At 34.8% G+C, this 20,347-nt stretch overlaps 1 protein-coding gene across 5 annotated transcripts in view; it reads left to right on the forward strand.

Annotated features, from left to right (window-relative positions):
- The window catches only part of RICTOR (RPTOR independent companion of MTOR complex 2), a 122,200-nt gene that overhangs the window by 92,213 nt on the left and 9,640 nt on the right, over window positions 1-20,347 (forward strand). For 2 of the 5 annotated variants that reach the window (XM_025867367.2, XM_073890966.1), the window contains 10 exons: window positions 5,623-5,732; window positions 6,195-6,282; window positions 7,425-7,517; window positions 7,867-7,973; window positions 8,673-8,902; window positions 10,430-11,438; window positions 11,721-11,792; window positions 15,129-15,306; window positions 16,071-16,155; window positions 16,968-17,201. In XM_025867367.2, coding sequence (XP_025723152.1) covers window positions 5,623-5,732; window positions 6,195-6,282; window positions 7,425-7,517; window positions 7,867-7,973; window positions 8,673-8,902; window positions 10,430-11,438; window positions 11,721-11,792; window positions 15,129-15,306; window positions 16,071-16,155; window positions 16,968-17,201 — 2,206 coding nt within the window. The remainder of the gene's footprint in view (window positions 1-5,622; window positions 5,733-6,194; window positions 6,283-7,424; window positions 7,518-7,866; window positions 7,974-8,672; window positions 8,903-10,429; window positions 11,439-11,720; window positions 11,793-15,128; window positions 15,307-16,070; window positions 16,156-16,967; window positions 17,202-20,347) is intronic. The other 3 variants (XM_073890965.1, XM_025867368.2, XM_073890967.1) reach the window with 3 other exon arrangements.

Genomic DNA, 20,347 nt, shown 5'->3' on the forward strand with positions numbered 1-20,347 from the left:
TTCCTAAATGAAGGAAGATTGTAAAACAATTCTACCAAGCAGATAAAATAATCTAATGAACTTTATTTTTAGGATGCTACTTGACATAAACCTGAGAACAAACTTCTTGTTATTAGTTAACTTCCTAGCTTTTCTTTAGTTGGTCATCACTGTGATTTTATTTTGTTTGAAGCATTATAAATTGTCAAAGCATCTTAGAGACCCATGGATAATCAATTCTAATGTAAATAATTTTGGGGTTCTTCATCATTTCAATCATTATATTGTCTGTACTAAACCATATTTCACAAGAAATTCTCATCTTTTAAAAATACTTTAACTATAAAACATACTTTAGGCGGTGTCTGGGTGGCTCGCTTTGTTAATGTCTGCCTTCAGCTCAGGTCATGATCCTACGGTCCTGGTATCTAGCCCCATGTCTGGCTCCCTGCTTGATGGGGAGCCTGCTTCTCCCTCTGCTGCTCCCCCTGCTTGTGCTTGCTCTCTCTCTCAAATAAAATCTTTAAAAACAAAAACATAATTTAGGCATGAAGTCTTTCAATAATTAATGAATTGGAGAATTGAAATAAGATGTAATAGTTTTATTTCATAAATAGAAGTTACTTAAATAAATGACCATAGTAAAATCGGTCACCTTATTATACAAATTATAGTATTAGGAAGTTGCTTAGCATATCTGGTACAGTACTTTCACATAGTAGGTACAAAATGTAACTGCTATAACAAAGGCATGTGCAGTGTATAAGGAAACACAAAGGAAGGGTTAATGATTATGCCTTAGGGATTAGAATTAGCAAAAGAAATGTTAGGTGTGATCAGGAAAGGATATGATATTTGAAATAGTCTTGAGGAGTAAGTAAGTAAATAAGTTGGAAGAAGGGTATTCAAGGCTGAGGGTGCAGAATAATAAATCTGTATAGATTGTTGGAACCTCAGACTTGTGAAGAAAGTTATATTCCAGTGTAGTTGGGGCTAGGATAAGTGAGGAGTGGCAAGATGAGGCTAGAATGGTAAGTTAGAACTAGATCATAGAAGGCGTTACAAACCACATTATGTCATTAAGGGATTTCAATTTTTTCGGACGTGGGGGAATTATAGGTGTTTAAAGACTAGTCGTAATCAGAGCTGTGCTTTAGAAACATGACAGGTCAGAGTGTAGGAATGGATATTTGATCATCCAAAGGTAAAGCCTAGGAATATTGAGACCAGTTAAGAAGCAAGAATTGATAAGAATGTGAATTTCAGTGGTGCTGAGATTGGATAGGCAGGGACACATTTTCTGGGCATCTTTGAAATAAGATGGACAGGAGGTGTGGACAGATTGGATATAATGAGTGAAGAGTCCATCTTGACTCTTAAAGTTTCTGATCTCATTGACTGAGCATGCAGTGGATCACCATGAAGAGATTGTGATTACAGGGGCGCCTGGGTGGCTCAGTTGGTTAAGCATCTGCCTTCTGTTCGAGTCATGATCCTGGGGTCCTGGGATTGAGCCCCAGAAGCTCCCTGCTCAGTGGGGAGTCTGCTTCTCCTCTCCCTTTGCCCCTCCCCCAACTGATGTTCATGCATGGGTGCTCACTCTATCTCAAATAAATTTTTTAAAATCTTAAAAAAAGAGATTGTGATTACAAAAAGTGGTTTACAGGATGAGGTTAATGAGTTTTGAAAATGTTGATTTGTATTGCTCTGTGGGATGACCAAGTGATGGTGTCCAGAAAATATTTGGAATTGTGGATCTGGAGCTCAGATATGTGCTGAAGATCGCAGTTTGGGAGTCCTCAGTATATAATAGTAGTTGAAACCTGAAATGAGTGAGATCACCAGGGAAGATACAAAGAACAAAAAAAGAAAGAAAACTGGAAATTGCTCCCTATAGAACATTCTGGTTTAATGAGGGCAATAGAAGGACAAAGACACTGAGAAAATTGCCAGAGAGAATGGTGTCACTAAAGGATGCTTCAGGAAGGAGAGGCCAGTGATATATATTCGTTAAAAAGGTCACATAAAATGAACAATAGAAAATAAACTGTTGAATTTGACAGTTTGGTCATTGGTGAATTTTGCTAGAGCATTTTCAGTAGAAAGTTACGAACAGATGCTGAATTGTAGTTAAAGTTAGTTAGGCAGTAAATGGAAGGTGTAAAAAAATAAAGACAACATAGTCCTCTCTCTTGAATTAGAGAAAAGGAGAAAGGGAAGAGAACTAACTTACTGATTGTCTACCATTTCAAATCTTACTTCATTGAATCCTCAGGGCAACCCTATGAAATATATTCTGTTATTTCTATTTTGTGAAGGAAAATTTGGAGGCTAAGGAGAGTAAGCTTTATCCTAGAGGAGTAATTTATTCTAGGTCACAGAGCTTAAAAATAGCAGAGCAGGCGTGCTTTTTGATTCCAAAGCCCATGCTCACTGTATTCAGTTTCCTTCCAGTAGCTTATGGCATGCCAACATAAACTGAGACTGTCTCTGTTTCAAGGTAATAAAACATCCAGGCCAGTACAATATTAAAAATTCTCACTCATTCAGTTTAAAACTTCACCTGAGCACCCAGGCCTGATATAGACATAGAAACACTACAGTGGAGGGAGGATTCGGTTAATCTCATCACTCTGTGCTCATCTCCTCTCCATTTACTACCTGCCTGCCAGTTTAGGGCTTCTTTAGCTTTGGAGCAGGAAGAGGAAGAGGCATGGGGGCAAGAACAGACTTACTCAGTTGGTACAGTTGTTATCTGGGCTATTTAGCTTTGAGTGTGGCAGATTTCAAATGTTAATTCTTCTACTTGAGGGTTACTTTCATGAGTTTCTCAAAGACCTCACCACTGTGGATCTGTTATTTTCAGTTCCCTTGACTAGGGCAGTGGCTTCTCTGCCTGCCTACTTATATTGCCTCCTAGGTAGGCAGAGGGAGGTAGAGGTCTGCCCCTCAGTTGGGGTTTTCTTACCCCTCCAGATTGGTCCTTTTGGGCAGAATCCTCAAGATAACCCATATTAGAAACTCAGTGCATTTCACAGCTATACAGCATACCCCTGACCTTTGGCTAGTGTTTTCCAAATGAATGCCCCTGGTCAAAAGATTAACCACATGAATATAACTACTCCTGTATAAAGCTCAGAATATCTGCCTTTTTTGCACTAAGATTTTCATATAGAGAGGAGAGTCTGGTAGTAGTATAGTGGTAATAGTAGCAGTAGTAATTATGGTACACTGATAATATTAAAACCTCATATTACTATTACAAAATAAATGTGGAACCTAAAGGAAAAAAGGAAAGTACGTTTTTAGAGGCTTTAAGTAGGGAGTTAAGGGGGCGCCTGGGTGGCTCAGTCGTTAAGCGTCTGCCTTCGGCTCAGGTCATGATCCCAGGGTCCTGGGATCGAGTCCATCGGGCTCCCTGCTCAGCAGGAAGCCTCCTTCTCCCTCTCCCACTCCCCCTGCTTGTGTTCCTGCTCTCGCTGTCCCTCTCTGTCAAATAAATAAATAAAATCTTAAAAAAAAAAAAAAAAGTAGGGAGTTAAGGTAACTAAACCAAATTCAAGTTGTCTAAAATGGGTTTGAATGAAAAATGTCTCCCTGTGTCCTTAATCTGTCTTTTCTGAAGGTAATATCTGTAATAGTTTATTTGTGAGCATTCAGAGATGTTCTATCCATCTATATGTACATACTCTTTTTTTTTTTTTTTAGATTTTATTTATTTATTTGACAGAGACAGCAAGAGAGGGAACACAAGCAGAGGGAGTGGAAGAGGGAGAAGCAGGCTTCCCGCAGAGCAGGGAGCCCGATGCGAGGCTCGATCCCAGGAGCCTGGGATCATGACCTGAGCTGAAGGCAGGCGCTTAACGACTGAGTCCCTTATATGTACATACTCTCTATTTAAAAATACAAACGAGTTCTATTTTCAAGTGTAGATAAGAATAAGTTTTTCATTTAGCAGTATATCTGAGGGATCTTTTCAGAGCTATACATTTAAATCTAACTTGTTCTTTTTAATGGCTGCAGAGTACATTATGTGAACGTACCTTAATTTTTATAACCACTCCTGTATTGACATTTTTCCAACTTTTTTTGCTTAGTAAACAGTGTTTGCTGGATATTGTTCCATATGTCTTTGCATGCTTGTACATATATTTCTATAGGATAAATTTCTAAAAGTGTAGTTGTTGAGCCAAAAAGTATCTGAAGTAATGGGACGCCTGGGTGACTCAGTCGTTAAGCATCTGCCTTCGGCTCAGGTCATGGTCCCAGGGTCCTGGGATCGAGCCCTACATCGGGCTCCCTGCTCGGCAGAAAGCCTGCTTCTCCCTCTCCCGCTCCCCCTGCTTGTGTTCCCTCTCTCGCTGTGTCTCTCTCTGTCAAATAAATAAATAAAATCTTAAAAAAAAAAGTATGTGAAGTAACATTTTTGATACATACTGCCAAATTGCTTTCCAAAGAGGTTCTACCAATTCCTTCTGAACAGTTTAAAGTGGAGATCTTTTAGCATTTACCCCAAAGATAGAAATGTAGTGATCTGAAGGGGCACCTGCACCCCAGTGTTTATAGCAGCAATGTCCACAATAACCAAACTATGGAAAGCGCCCAGATATCCATCGACAGATGAATGGATAAGAAAGATCTGGTGTACACACACACACACACACACACACACACGAATATTACACAGCCATCAAAAAACAAAATCTTAAAAAACAAAATCTTGCCATTTGCAATGATATGGATGGAATTAGAGGGTATGCTAAATGAAATAAGTCAATCAGAGAAAAGATAATTATCATATGATGTCACTGATACGTGAAGTTTAGGAATAAAACAGAGGATCATGAGGGAAGAGAGGAAAAAATAAAATAAGATGAAACCAGAGAGGGAGACAAACCGTAAGAGACTCTTAATCATAGGAACCAAACTGAGGGTTGCTGGAGGGGAAGCAGGTGGAGGGGTGGAGTAACTGGGTGATGGGCGTTAAGGAGGGCATGTGATATAATGAGCAATGGATAGTATATAAGACTGATGAACCACAGGCCTGTACCTCTGAAACCAATAGTACATTATATGTTAATTAATTGAATTTAAATTAAAAAATGTTAAAAAAATAAAGTGGAGATGTTTTGCAATGAAGATGGCAGTATGACTGACTGACTTTCAGTTTAAAGAATTTAGCTAAAGTTTTTCAAGTTTTAGTTGGAAACATTTTTTACATTTTACGTGATTTAAATCAGTGGGGAGATACTATTTTTTGCCTAAAGGTGCTAAAATGATACAATTCATTTAATTTTCTTTTTTAAATTTCTAGTGAATATGTTTATGGTTTAATATTAAGAGGCTAGTTTTTTGTTTGTATTTAATGGGGAAAGGGATTTAAATTAGATAAAAACAAAACTTTTAACTTATATGGACTCTAAAATATTAATTGAAAATGGGGATAAGAGTATAAGCAGGAAGCTTTTGTGTATGATAGAACATTTGCATTCAAAATACCTTGTTCTACCATTTTTAAGAATGTCTTAAATTTTCTGTACAGATGTTCATTTTTCTCTTTTAAAATTTGGTAGGTACCTAACATGTTATGAATTTAGTGAACAATATGATACTGTATACGATTAAAACAGTATTATCTTCCAGGAATATAATTCAAAATATGTTGACTTGATTGAGGAACAACTTAATGAAGCACTTACTACTTATCGAAAGCCAATTGATGGTGATAACTATGTTCGTCGGAGTAACCAAAGGTACAGTCTAGTTAATGGAATAATTTATTAACTTGTCCTCTAATATAAAATTCAAAACCAGTTCATAATCTTTATTTTTTGAAATTTTCTGAGTACTTGGAAATTTTATTCCCTTCACTGACATAAGAAAAAAATCTTAAAGCATATATATTATTGACTGCTCAAGAATTCCAATGGCACTCATAACATGCTGAACACCCTTACTAATATAATTTATACACCTTCCATGCTTTTACCCTAGTCTGTAGTCTGTTTTTCTGGTCTCAGCTCTCTTACCATTACTCACTACTTTGAGGCCAGCTAAACTTATTTTTCTAGAGAAATCCTCACGCTTTTCCGCTTTCATATTTTTATGTATGCCGAGAAATTACATCTTTATCTAGTACTTTATTAGTAGCCCTTGTTTTAATTAGCATATTGTAAATGAGGCAGTAGGTGTATCAATCATCTTTATTATACTAGATTACAGCGTCCTCACGTCTACCTGCCTGTACACCTCTATGGACAACTGGTACACCACAAAACAGGCTGTCATTTGTTGGAAGTACAGGTAAAAACATAATTTACTTGTTTTAAATAGCTACAATTATAGAAAAAAATCTCAATATTGCTAAAGTAGTACCTTTGCAAAAACTTCTCAAAAGCCTTAAAGTTAGCAGCGTAATTGTTTTTAAAGCCCTCTATCTTATAACTGATTTAGGCATTCTGTGTTCGTAATCCTGATGGATCACTGGTTTGCATGCCTTTCCCCGACTTATGTGTCACCTTTTGCATAGCTAATTTGTTACGTAGAGTTTAAGTAAGCCACTTTAAGTCTGAGTTCTGTCCTTTATAGTTTGTTGGGAAGTTCATCTCGTTAGTAGAAACATACGGAAAAACTGAATTTCTTCATTGTTCTTGTTGGGAAGTTAAACTGAACCTGATACAGATTCAGTTATCTTTGGTGAGCAACAAACTGGAAGTATAATTGCTATTTGTTTGTACCTCACTGTTCTCTTAAACTTCATGGAATATAACAGGCTTAGTGTCAAGCAGTTATTCTTTGATTATATGCACACCAAATGTATGGCTGTAAATATGTCTTGCTACTAAGTGTTTTCAATAAATGCAACTTTTTTCTTATTTTAGAAATAGGAGTATTTGCATGTGGGTCTTTTGAACACTAGTAATCTGGCAGTTTAGTTCATTTTTGTATCAGTGTTCATCCCAGGAGCAAAAGTTTTACATAAATGTACTCTATAGTGTCCTATTTTTATATTAAGCCTGTGAAGACTTTTGGAGCACATATCTTTATATTAGTTTTTTTAATTCACTAGTATTATGTTCTATTTAAAAAACTGATAATGTGACTAACATTTTTATAATATTAGGTACTAAGTACTTTGTTAAGCACTTTGTACGTAATGATTAGATCATTACACCTTATGAAACAGATCCGTATTTTAGAGATTGGAAATCAAGGCATGGGGGATTAACTAACTTGCTCAAAACCACATAGCTAGAAAGTGCTAACTCCAGAATAGGAACTCAGAGCCCCTGCACTAATGCTGCTTAAGAAAATTTACATAAAATTATTTTAGAATTTTAAATATGCAGACATTACTAAATGCAAACCTTAAAAATTGGGTTTTAAGATGCATTGAAAACATATTGTTACTCATGCTTTGGTTTTCTTTTTTTTTTTTCCTCCAGAATATTATTACCGAACTCTGTCACAATGTTCGTACACCAGATTTGGATAAATGGGAAGAAATTAAAAAACTGAAAGCATCTCTTTGGGCCTTGGTTTGTAATAAACACTTCTATAAGATCTTCATCATTTTTAGATTTTTTAAAAATTTTCCCATTAATAATAATAATTTTATTTAGAACTTGTTCTCAGTTTAATATTCTAAGACCAATATTGTTTCTGCCCATTTTAAATATATTTTTAGACTGAAAAATAAATGATTAAGCTATTAGTTTTCTTTCTAAGACAAATGGAGCGTTAATTTCTAAAGTTCCATACTTAAGGGTTTTTTTCACATTTTTTTCTCTCTCATAGATGGGGTTAAATTTTTTGATAGCTCTCCAAATTTCTTGAAAGAGTTATTCTTATAAATATATTTGATATTAGTGATTTCTTTTCTTTCAGGGAAATATTGGCTCATCAAATTGGGGTCTCAATTTGCTACAGGAAGAAAATGTGATCCCAGATATACTAAAACTTGCAAAGCAGTGTGAGGTTCTTTCAGTCAGAGGGTATGTTATTTTACTCACAAATCTTTCCAATGTATATATTCTTGTTCACAAATGGCTGCGAGGGAAGAGTTTTTTATGATTCAGTAGTCCATTAGAACTATTAATTCACTGAAAATCCTAATGAGATAAGATTTAAAAAGAAAAGGGTGGGGTGCTCACCTGGCTGGCTCAGTCAGTAGAGCACGCAACTCTTGATCTTGGGACCATGAGTTCAAGCCCAACATTGGGAGTAGAGTTTACTTAAAAAAAAAAAAAAAAAAAAAATTTTTTTAGATGCACTAAGTTAAACATCTTAGGGAACGCCTTGCTTAATGTTACCGTTTCATTTTTATCATTATAATGTTGAAGTTTAGTAACTGGTAAACCGTGAGAGTATAGTGTATATGCAGTAGTCCAATAGCCCATATATTCCAGATTTATCCCAGAAAAGTTAATATATGTCATTTTCCCCCTGAGATTGCATTATGTTCTTTTAAACTACTTCTTTGTAATTACTATCTATATTAGGAAGGTGTTCATGTTACTTACGACTTCTGAGTTACCCCTAACTCATTTTAATACATTTTTCCACAAGCTAAACAATTTTTAATGACTTTTAAAGAAAATTTAAATGTACATATAGCAAACTAATATTTTGGTTGCTTTCAGAAATCTTAGTTTGGAATTATAAACTGTCATTACTACATCTTTTACATATAGGACCTGTGTATATGTGCTTGGGCTCATAGCCAAAACCAAACAGGGCTGTGATATTCTGAAATGTCACAGCTGGGATTCTGTAAGGCACAGTCGCAAACATCTGTGGCCAGTGGTTCCAGATGATGTAGAACAACTCTGTAATGAACTCTCATCTATCCCAAGCACCCTGAGTTTGAACTCAGAGTCAACCAGCTCTAGACATAATAGTGAAAGTGAATCTGCACCATCAAGTGAGTATTGTTGACAAGATCATATAAAGTTAGCTGAAATTAGCATTTGTATTTGTATTGTCACAATTTAAATGTATTTGTTACATTCCTAATTTACTTTTATCTGAGATAATTTGGCAATAATGGGGTCTTGGAGAATGTGTTATCTTTTCACAACAGAGAGTAATAGCCACCAGACTACATTGTTCTCTCTCCTTGCTTTTCTAAATAGACTTTGGAAAAGTCTTACAGAGTTAAAAAATAAGCCATGTGCCAGAAGAACCTATTCCCCTTTTTGCTTATCATAAAATCTAAAAAGTAAATATTTGCTTACCTTCTTCATCTACATACTTTTTCACTCATTTTTCAGATACAGAGATTGTTGAACCAGAATGTATTTATTAAGAGAGATTATATTTACATATTCATTTTTGAGAGAAGAGCTAAATTTTAAAACTAAATATTGAAACTGTTAAAAGATAGAGTATCAAAAATCAATTAAATAAAGAACGGTTTGTGGTTTTAAGCCCTGTGCTAAATATTGTTAGTCATACAAAACTTAAGACATGGTTCTTTTTAAGAAGATAGTGCAACATTTTTCCAACCATATTTTACCAAGCCTAAGATGCTGTGAATTATAAGATGCACCAGTATTTTATGTACCACTAAAAAAGAAGAAAAAAATACTGCCTATTAAACTAGGACATACCACTGATTACAAGATGCATTCTGATTCTAGAGAATAACTTGTGAAAAATGTGCATCTTAGAATTGACAGAATCTGAAAATACATTATGCAGGTTTATTTGGGATTTTATTTTGCTTTCTTTCAAAATAAATTTGAAGTAGTTTATAACTATTGAACAAAAAGCTAAAAATAAAAATAGGATAAAAGCTCATAGATGTCATTTGGACACCCAGATTGAGTCTTTTTTCTTTATTAGAGTTAGACACTGAATTTAGATGAGTTCCTTAGTATCTAAAGGAAAATAAATAAGCCTAATTGATTTAAACATGAATTTAAAATGCTGTGACTTGGTTCTTTAAAAGATATTTTAAAACTAGGAATTCATTTCTTATAAGATTAATTTCTCCCACTATTGTGATTTGAAAAATTAACAAGAATCTTTACCAAGTGAGTGAACGTCCATGGTCAAATCTCCCTTTTCCTTTAATTGTATGCTGAATATTTGGAGGTTTTGGAAACTCCCTGCCATTAAAACAGTCAAGCAAAAAAAAAAAAAAACAAAAAAAAAACACCCCTTCATGTGAACTCTGCCATAATGAATCCTTTAGTTTTTCTTGGGAAATAACGGAAGTTCCTCATAATGACATAATTTCACATTTTATTTAAGTTCAAACGCTTGGTCTCAAGAAGTTCTTTTTTTTTTTAATGTGGCTTCTCAGCAATTTTACCCTTTATTTTTGAAACATTTTTTTCCCAGATGACTATTCAACAAAATATTCTTGAAATATGTCACCAACAGTTGCTATGATTTTGTTTTGTCATTTTTTTATGCGCTTTTATTAACAGTCCTTTGATCATAGGTATGTTCATAATGGAGGATGACCGGTTTGGCAGCAGCTCTACCAGTACGTTTTTTCTTGACATCAATGAAGATACAGAGCCAGCATTTTATGATCGACCTGGACCTATAAAGGATAAAAATTCATTCCCTTTCTTTGCTTCTAGTAAACTTGTGAAGAATCGTATCTTAAATTCGCTTACTTTGCCTAATAAAAAACATCGTAGTAGCAGTGATCCAAAAGGAGGGAAACTGTCATCCGAAAATAAGACAAACAACAGGCGGATCAGAACACTTACGGAGCCCAGTGTTGACTTTAATCATAGTGATGATTTCACACCCATATCCACAGTACAGAAGACATTACAATTAGAAACTTCATTTGTTGGGAATAAGCACGTTGAAGACACTGGTAGTACTCCAAGTATTGCAGAGAATGACTTAAAATTCACCAAGAGTCTTGGTACAGAGAATCACAGAGAAAACACAAGCCGAGAGAGATTAGTTGTAGAAAGCTCAACAAGCTCACATATGAAGATACGTAGTCAAAGTTTTAATACAGACACTACAACAAGTGGCATAAGTTCAATGAGTTCAAGTCCTTCACGAGAGACAGTAGGTATCGATGCTACGACTGTGGACACAGACTGTGGAAGTATGAGTACTGTGGTAAGTACTAAAACTGTTAAGACAAGCCACTATTTGACGCCACAGTCTAACCATCTGTCTCTCTCCAAATCAAACTCCGTGTCCCTGGTGCCTCCAGGTTCTTCTCACACACTTCCTAGAAGAGCACAGTCCCTTAAAGCACCCTCTATTGCTACGATTAAAAGTCTAGCAGATTGTAACTTTAGTTACACGAGTTCTAGAGACGCCTTTGGCTATGCTACGCTAAAAAGATTGCAGCAACAAAGAATGCATCCGTCCTTATCTCATTCTGAGGCTTTGGCATCACCAGCAAAAGATGTGCTGTTTACCGACACCATCACCATGAAGGCCAGCAGCTTTGAGTCCAGGTTAACACCAAGCAGGTGAGCAAATGCACATTTAAAAATGAACAATAGTGGTTGCATTTTAACAGACTTAACTGGAAAGCACTAGACAGGTTTTACATCTACATAAGCCTCAGAACTGACCAATTGTAATTGTTTACTATGGTAGGCTCTAAGCTCCTAGTTACCCGATATGTTTTGAAATGGATTCTTGCAGCCGCGAGGGGGGAAAAGAAATTCTTTTAGGCCCTGAAAATAAACATCTATGGTTTGCAAGGACACACAAGTCACAAGCTTTTTTTTATTTCTCGCTTCTGCAAGGATCGATTTTAAAAAGAAGCATGTCGGGGGAATCAGGAGCTTAAGACCTACAATAACAAACAACCTTTTCAGGTAGGTCAATTTAAGGCTCCAAAAGTTGACCTTTATTATTATTATATTTTTTAAGTAACTACAAATTTTAGTAAAATTCTTTTCAGTTTGTCTTAAGTAGCTGTGATTATTTAGTAGGAACCTAATGAACATTAAATGAATTACTTGACCCTCAGGATTCAGCAGCAGTAGTTTGCCTATGCTCAAGAACTTTTAGGGAATTTCTATGCCATATCTAAAAATTGTGACCAGGTTGGTCGAAATAAACAATTTTGATTTTACCTTTAAAATATATGCAATGTAAAATTTGATTGTTGCAAAGGTTCTGTACCTTTTTTTTTTTTTTTTTGGTTATTGTTGGGCCAGATACTTCTAACAATTTACTTAGTTTTTGTTATTAATTCCCATTTATTTAAATGGATTAGTATTTGTCAAATACTGAGAAGAGTGCTTGACACATACCATCATCAATTAGCATTATGGGTAGTTATTTCCTTATGTAACCCATTTGGCTTTTACAGAACCAAATTTTTAATAACATTAAGAAGTTATTAAGCAGTTTTATTTCAGTAATACTAATGCATTTAGTAGAAGGGGTTCCTTTGTAGTAGATAATAAATTATATCCCATTTGATAGAATTTTATAAATTATGCAGTAATGTCTCATACAGGAACTCACCCATCTTTGGCAACCTCATCAATTCAGAACAAAGGCAAATATGTTAATAGCTCACTAGTCTCAATCTATGCAGTAAGGTTCATGAATTGTATTCAGAAGACCCACATTCAAAGTTGATACTTATCCTAACAAGCTTGGATATCAGGTTTTCAGACCTATGGGAGCAACAATTAGAAGCTTCTGATTGGTAGGAACACTATAACAGGAAAGGACAGCGATAAAACTGGTAGCAAAGAAGGGAGCTTTTGTATTACAACAAAGTATTTGAAAATTCAGAGACCACTGCAGTAGCCAGAGGAGTCACGTAGCACAGCAAAATAAGCAGTAGGAGTTGTACCATCGTACAGCTCAGTGCAATAACCAAAGAGCTGTTATGATTTGATACTATTTGGTTGATTATATCCCATTGAAGCAGGCCATTTCTATCCAAATTGATGAAGGCATAGATTAAAGAGTTGTACTGTTTAAATATTCCTAAGAATAGACCAGAAAAGACAGCTATCCCAAATCACTTATTTCTTAACCAGTCTGGGTTCTTAGAATCTTATTTCCTATATTCTCTGTTAGACCAGAAGAAAGTTATTTGGAAATTTTACTCCTGGAGTAAAATGCCAACTTACTGGCATTATATAAAGGATGAATAGGTGTTTTAATTTCTTGGGAGGGAAAAAAATAAAAACAAGAAATAACAGTCATGAGACAGGAACAGCTTGTACAAAGGCGTGACGGCATAACAGAACTTTATGTTCATCAAATCTTTCATTTGTTTTTCAAATTGTATTTAGTACTTACTGTGTGTGGATCAGGTTCCATGGAGGAAAAAACTGTGTCGGCATTAGTCTTTCTATTCCTACTTCTTACCTTTGGTTAGTTCAGAGAAAATGAAAGTGATGGACGCTAACTACAAATTTACTTCAAAATAATAGTTTGGAATCCAGGCTGAGAAGGACTATTATTATTTGTTTTGTTTTCTTATAAAATTAAAAGGGTAGGCATGCAGATACATACCTATGGTACAATGGATAGCGTGAGTCCAGCAGTCTTAAAAATCGTATCTCACTGAGATATTTCCTTGGGACATGGTAGAACAAACACTGAAGTAGGAATTCTTAATCCTAAATTCTAATCCTGGCACTGAGTGAATGAACTTGAAGAAGGTTTCATAAATTATGCTCTAATGTCTCATCTGCCTAGAGTTCAACAGCTTTGCAAAACTTCATCAATCCAGAACAAAACCAAGCAGACCTCATTTGCTCACAATTATGAATGTGTGTGGGAAAGTTCATGAATTTTGAAATATCTAGGCCTCAGTTGCCTCATCTAATAGAATTTGGACTAGATCAGTGAGTGGTTTTAAGCTTTTCGAATGTTGCTTTTTAAGTAGAGAATCTCTCCACAAAAACATTTCTATGGAAACCCAATATGCGGAATAGATTAAAATGGAGCTAGTCAGTTGAAATAGGGATTGGGAAGGCAAGTATCCACCACCTCCTCCACCTCCAGTACTCCTTTAAGAGTTTTATGAAGTAAGAGAGGCTTAACAATTTAATTTTAAAACCACTGACCAATTTTATGAAATTTGTCAATTTCAGTTAGTCTTTTAAGCAGAAATTAGGAGTGGTTTTTACTATGATAATTTTTTTTTTTTTAGATTTTATTTATTTGTCAGAGAGAGAGAGAACACAAGCAGGGGCAGCGGCAGGCAGAGCAGGCAGAGGGAGAAGCAGGCTCTCCGCTGAGCAAGGAGCCAGATGCGGGACCCTGGGATCATGACCTGAGCTGAAAGCAGATGCTTAACCGACTGAGCCACCCAGGCGTCCCAACTATGATAATCTTAATAGCTACGATTTTGAAGGATTTTGTGTGCATTATAACATAATTCCTTTTTAAAATATCAGGCTACATTGTTATATTTTAAATGACTTGGGTTTCTAAATGCTAGTGTACCTTAACTGTGGAGCCTTGTGTAGTGCCTTATATGTACAAAGCAGGTGCCTAGTAAATATTTTTAGCATGTATATTGCATGAATAAGAAACCTTTATCTTAAGGAAGTATCAGTATACCATATTTATTATGGAGTCACTAGTAAGGAGTGTATTGCAGAAATATCAGTGCTTTAAATAAAACTGTCTTGTAATATTTACAAATGGTAACATTATTGCTGTTGTGTGTCTTTCTTCTCTGTGACATAAATCTTGTTGCTAAAGCGTTAATTACCACACAAAGGATGATAAGTATTCTTATTTTTCATAAAAATAATGTTAAATGGAGTTAATAGACATGCCCTTAGTTGTATGATAGCAAATTTACTAGTTTGAAATGATTGTGAAGAGAGTCCTTGGATCATACCTGTGACTTCTGAGGACTTTTTTTTTTTTTTTTTAATTCTAGATATTGAAAGTTATCTTAATTGCCCACCTTTTCACTTTTACCTGGGAGGCCATAGTAGTTGTTTTTCGAAACAGGCTCATTATGGATGGTCTTTTGTATATCATTTTATAACAGCTAAATGATTTCAAGTGTTTATATGCTATTAATAAACAAGATGGCACTGTTTAATACTTGGCTAGCTACTTATCTTTTTGAAGTTAAAAAAATAAATTGTAATTCCTCTATATGATGAATATTACAAATCAAGAAACTAATGCAAGTGGGATTTTTTTTTATGGTTTTATAGGTTCATGAAAGCTTTAAGTTATGCTTCATTAGATAAAGAAGATTTATTAAGTCCTATTAATCAAAATACCCTGCAGCGATCCTCCTCAGTGAGGTCCATGGTGTCCAGTGCAACGTATGGTAGTTCAGATGACTATATTGGTCTTGCTCTTCCAGTAGACATCAATGATATATTCCAGGTATCATGAATTCTATTTTCCTATTATTTCATGTTGTACAACTGCTTACTAGAAATTACAGTTTAGAGTGAATATTATTTTGGGAGAAGATAATTTTTTTAAAGCAGTTTTGTTTAAAAACATTTTATGATGAAAATTATTTCACCTTTCTTAATTTATTCTGTACTTTTTTATTTAGTATTTCCAAGTTCCCAGAACATTATGCTTCCTTCTCTTCCCAGACCAAATCAGCATCTTGTTTGATTTCTTATCGGTATATTCTCTATAGAAGTTTAGTGACTTTTTAACTTTGCTTTTTAATCACATTTGACTTATCCTTGTTTTTTTGACATTGAACACAAAGTTGTGTAAGTTTGAAGTATACAGTATGTTCTTTTTTTTTTTTTTTTTTTTTATAATCCTTGAACCTATTTATCCTGCACAGGACAGCCACATGTGCCCAGTCATATAAGGTGGTCCTAATCCCATGAGATACTCACAAATACCTACATGATAGATAGTATTAAAGAATCCACATTTGCTCAGGAGTCTAAAGACATTTTAGATAAATTCTAAAAATAATTATTTTAATATTTGTTTAAATTACCAAGAGTAGATAGGAACTTAAAGATTATTTGTTATTTTATCAAATTTTGGTAATTTAACCTTCTTTCGTGAACTTTTTGTTGTACGTTCATGTGCTGTAGTAATTCTATTTAAATTGCATTTCATTTAATCTTGCTAATATTCATAAAGTGAACTTCTTTGTAATTTATCTGTTTTAGGTAAAGGATATTCCCTATTTTCAGACAAAAAACATACCTCCACACGATGATCGAGGTGTCAGAGTGTTTGCCCATGAGGCAGGAGGTAATGCATGGTTTCTGTTCTCATGAGAGTGACTCTTCTTTATATTAAAAAGAAAATTCTTTTTAAAACAAAGTGGATTAAAAAGAAAAGCTTTTCAGTAGGATGACATTAAAAATTCAGATATACTTACTTTTGGGTCAACTTAAAAATTATGCCACAATAATTGTTTGAGTGCATTTAAAACTAAACCACAGTATATTTTTGTGAGGGACTTAAGAAAATGTTCTACCCAGCCTCTCAAGAAGACAAAAACTAGATCATTTGATTCTGTTTTTAAAAAACTAGTGCGTGAAAAATTTATAATGCTGATTCTCAAAGGTCTGAGAAACAGGTGTTTGGGGAAAGGAGAGAGATAAAAACGTACTTATTATCATTACATGATCTCTCTTTGTTATGAACAATAAGATTTTAATGAATATATGCATGTCAGCCATAGATTTAAAGCTTCATAATCTTTTTTTTTTTTTTAACAAGTACCTCTTTAGATAGACTCAGAATTATTACGTTTCTTTATGGAAATACTGAGAATAATTGAAATTATGTCTTAATTGTATAATTTTAATTTTCCATTTTGCATTTAAAATTTTATATTGAAGTAATATAAGCTTATCTGCTAACTTTATTTTCCTAATTTTAAGCAAATTACTCTCTTTTCTCCTCAATTAAGGTTAAGATTTTGAGTCATAAAAAGAGTTCTGGTTTTCTTCCCTAATTTTCTTAATTTGAAAATTCACATGGTTTGAGACATCTTGAAAAGAGGTATCATTGATACTATCTTTATCAGATTTTGTTTCATATTTACTTACGCACAGGTCTTCCCTCTGGAACTGGAGGTCTTGTAAAAAACTCTTTTCACTTGCTACGACAGCAGATGAGTCTTACGGAAATAATGAATTCAATCCATTCAGATGCTTCTCTGTTTTTAGAAAGTACGGAAGACACTGGATTACAGGAGCATACAGATGATAACTGCCTTTATTGTGTCTGTATCGAAATTCTGGGTTTCCAGCCCAGTAATCAATTAAGTGCAATATGTAGTCATTCAGGTAAGTGATTAGGTCCATCTCCACCTAATTTAAATTGCTCCAGTCACAAATCTTGTCCCACCTCTGTTGACCATCCCTCTTACTCCATTCTCACTACCTCAGCCTCCGTTCGGTCCCTCAGCATTTCCCTACTGGAGGGTTGGAGGTAGTGTTTCGTCTCCAAGTTTGGCCCCTGCCGGTTCATCTTTCGTACTATTCCCTGGGCTTAGTCTGTTGACGGTTCTTTACTGGCTATTCATGCCGAGCACGCAAGATTCTTCGTGTGATCTATTGTCTTTTTTTTCTTTAATTGGAATTCTTTTTTTTTGCTTTAATTGGACTATTCTTTTTTTTGCTTTTTTGGACTGATTCTTTTTTTTGCTTTAATTGGACTATTACTAACATAGAATGTTACATTAGTTTTGGATGTACAATATAATGATACAGCAATTCTGTTTTTCTTCTTTTTAAATTATTTTTTCATTCTAACATAATTAACATACAGTTATATTTCAGGTGTATAATATAGTGGTTCAGCAATTCTGTATGTTCATCAAGATAAATCTGTTCTTAATCCTCTTTATCTCTTTCACCCCGGCCCCACCCACTCTCTTCTGGCAGTTATCGTTTTGTTTGCTGTGTTTTAGAGTCTGTTTTGTTTATTTGTGTCTTTTTTTCTTTGTTTTGTTAAATTCTACATATGAGTGAAATCATATGGTATTTGTCTTTTTCTGATGACTTCAGTTAGCTTTATTGCAAATGGGAAGATTTCATTCTTTTTTATGGCCAAGTAATACTCCAGTGTGTGTGTGTGTACATGTACGTGTGTGTACGTGTGTGTGCGTGTACACACACACTATGAATACACACTTGGGTTCTTTCCATATCTTGGCCATTATAAATAATGCTGCAGTAAACATAAGAGTGCATATATCTTTTCAAATTAGTGTTTTCGTTTTCTTTGGGTAAATACTCAGAAGTGGAATTACTGGATCATATGGTATTTCCGTTTTTAATTTTTTTCAGGAACCTCCTTACTGTTTTCGACGGTGGCTGTACCAAAGGGCATTCCCATCAATAGTGCATGAGGGTTTCTTTTTCTCCACATCCTCACCAGCACTTGTTATTTCTTGTGTTTTGATTTTAGCCATTCTGACAGGTGTGAGATGATAATCTCAGTGTGGTTTTGATCTGCACTTCCCTGATGAATGGTGTTGAGCATCTTTTCCTGTGTCTGTTGGCCATTTGTATACCTTCTTTGGAAAAATGTTCAGGTCCTCTGCTCATTTTTAATTGGATTACTTGGTTTTTTGGTGTTGAGTTGTATAAGTTCTCTATATATATTGGATTTTAAGCCATTATTGCATATGTCATTTGCAAATATCTTCTCCCATTCAGAAGGTTATCTTACTGTTTTGTTGATGGTTTCCTTTGCTGTGCAAAGTCTTTTTATTTAGTGTAGTCCTAATAATTTTTTAGTTTTGCTTTTGTTTTCCTTGCCTTAGGAGATATCTAGAGAAATGTTCCCATAGTTAATGTCAAAGAAATTAGTACCTATTATTTTCTCTAACAGTTTCATGGTTTCAGGTCTTACCTTTAGGCCTTTAGTCCATTTTGAATTTATTTTTGTGTATGGTGCAAGAAAGTGGTCCAGTTTCTTTCTTTTGCACGTAGCTATCCAGTATTTCCAGCACCACTTGTTAAAGAAACTGTCTTTCCCCCCTTGTATAATCTTGCCCCCTTGTATAGTTTGTCATAGATTTATTGACCATATAAGTGTGGGTTTATTTCTGGCCTCCTTCTTCTGTTCCAGTGATCTCTGTGTCTGTTTTTGTGCCAGTACCATACTGTTTTGATTACTTTAGCTTTGTACTGTATCTTGAAATTTTCAAGATTACTTGGCTATTTGAGGTCTTTCACCATTCCATACAAATTTTAGTATTATTTGTTCTAGTTCTGTAAAAGATATTGTTGCTATTTTGATAGGGATTGCATTAAATCTGTAGATTGTTTTGGGTAGTACGGGTATTTTATCAGTAGTGGTTCTTCTAATCCATAAGTATGGATTATCTTTCCATTTGTTTGTGTCATCTTCCATTTCTTTCATCAGTGTTTTATAGTTTTCAGAATACAGGTCTTTCGCCTCCTTGGTTAAGTTTTTCCCTAGATATTTAATTTTTGGTATTATCGTAAATGGAATTGTTTTCTTAAATTTCTCTTTCTGCTACCTCATTAGTGTATAGGAATGCAACAGATTTCTTTGTATTTCATAATTCCAGGCATGAAAAATGAGTTTTCCCTGCTGTTCCCTCTTTGGCCAGTCCACATCATCCTAAATGTCAGTATTTTACCTGTGAAGCTGTCCTTCACTAAGTCAGATGTTGACATTCCCTCCTCTTCACTCTCATTGCCTTTTGTACATAGATCTCTTATAATCATTATTGGTTGGTTATTTTTTTCCCTTCCACTCATTAAGTTCCTTCAGTGTGTGGACTCTCATGTCTTTCCATTTATATATTTCTAATACCTAGCTGCATACTGCTTTGTGTAGTAGACAGTATGTTTTTGGTGAGAGCAGATTCAGATTCAGCTTTCTTATATGATTCAACAAATGACATATGCAGGTCTTCCCCAACTCGTGATGGAGTTATATCCCGATAAACCCATCCTAAGTTGAAAAAAATCTGAAGTCAAAATGCATTTAATATACCTAAGCTTCCAAACATAGATTAGTCTAGCCTATCTTAAACATGCTCAGAACACTGGGCAAAATCATCAACACAAAGTCTATTTTATAAGTGTTGATTGTCTCATGCAATTGATTAAATACTGTACTGAAAGTGAAAACCAGAATGGCTCTCTGGGAACAGAATGGGTGTGTATTGGCTGTTTACCCTCACGACCACATGGCTGACTGGGAGCAGTGACAGGTGTCACTGGCGTCACAAGAGAGGATCGTACTGCAAATCGCTAGACCAGGGAAATTTCTAAGTTCAAAATTCGAAGCAAGAGAGTTTCTACTGAACTTGTACCATTTTTGCACCATCGTAAAGTCCAAGCATTATAAGTTGGGGACCATGTATATTAGCAACTTCAAACTGGTAATGTGTTTGTATATGTGTATAAAGTGTTTCCATAGATACGTTTTCTTGGTGAATATCACCTAG

The sequence above is a fragment of the Callorhinus ursinus genome, unplaced genomic scaffold (assembly GCF_003265705.2).
Source record: "Callorhinus ursinus isolate GAN/ISIS: 27379988/994484 unplaced genomic scaffold, GSC_fseal_2.0 scaffold3, whole genome shotgun sequence".
In the NCBI taxonomy this organism is placed as follows: domain Eukaryota; kingdom Metazoa; phylum Chordata; class Mammalia; order Carnivora; family Otariidae; genus Callorhinus; species Callorhinus ursinus.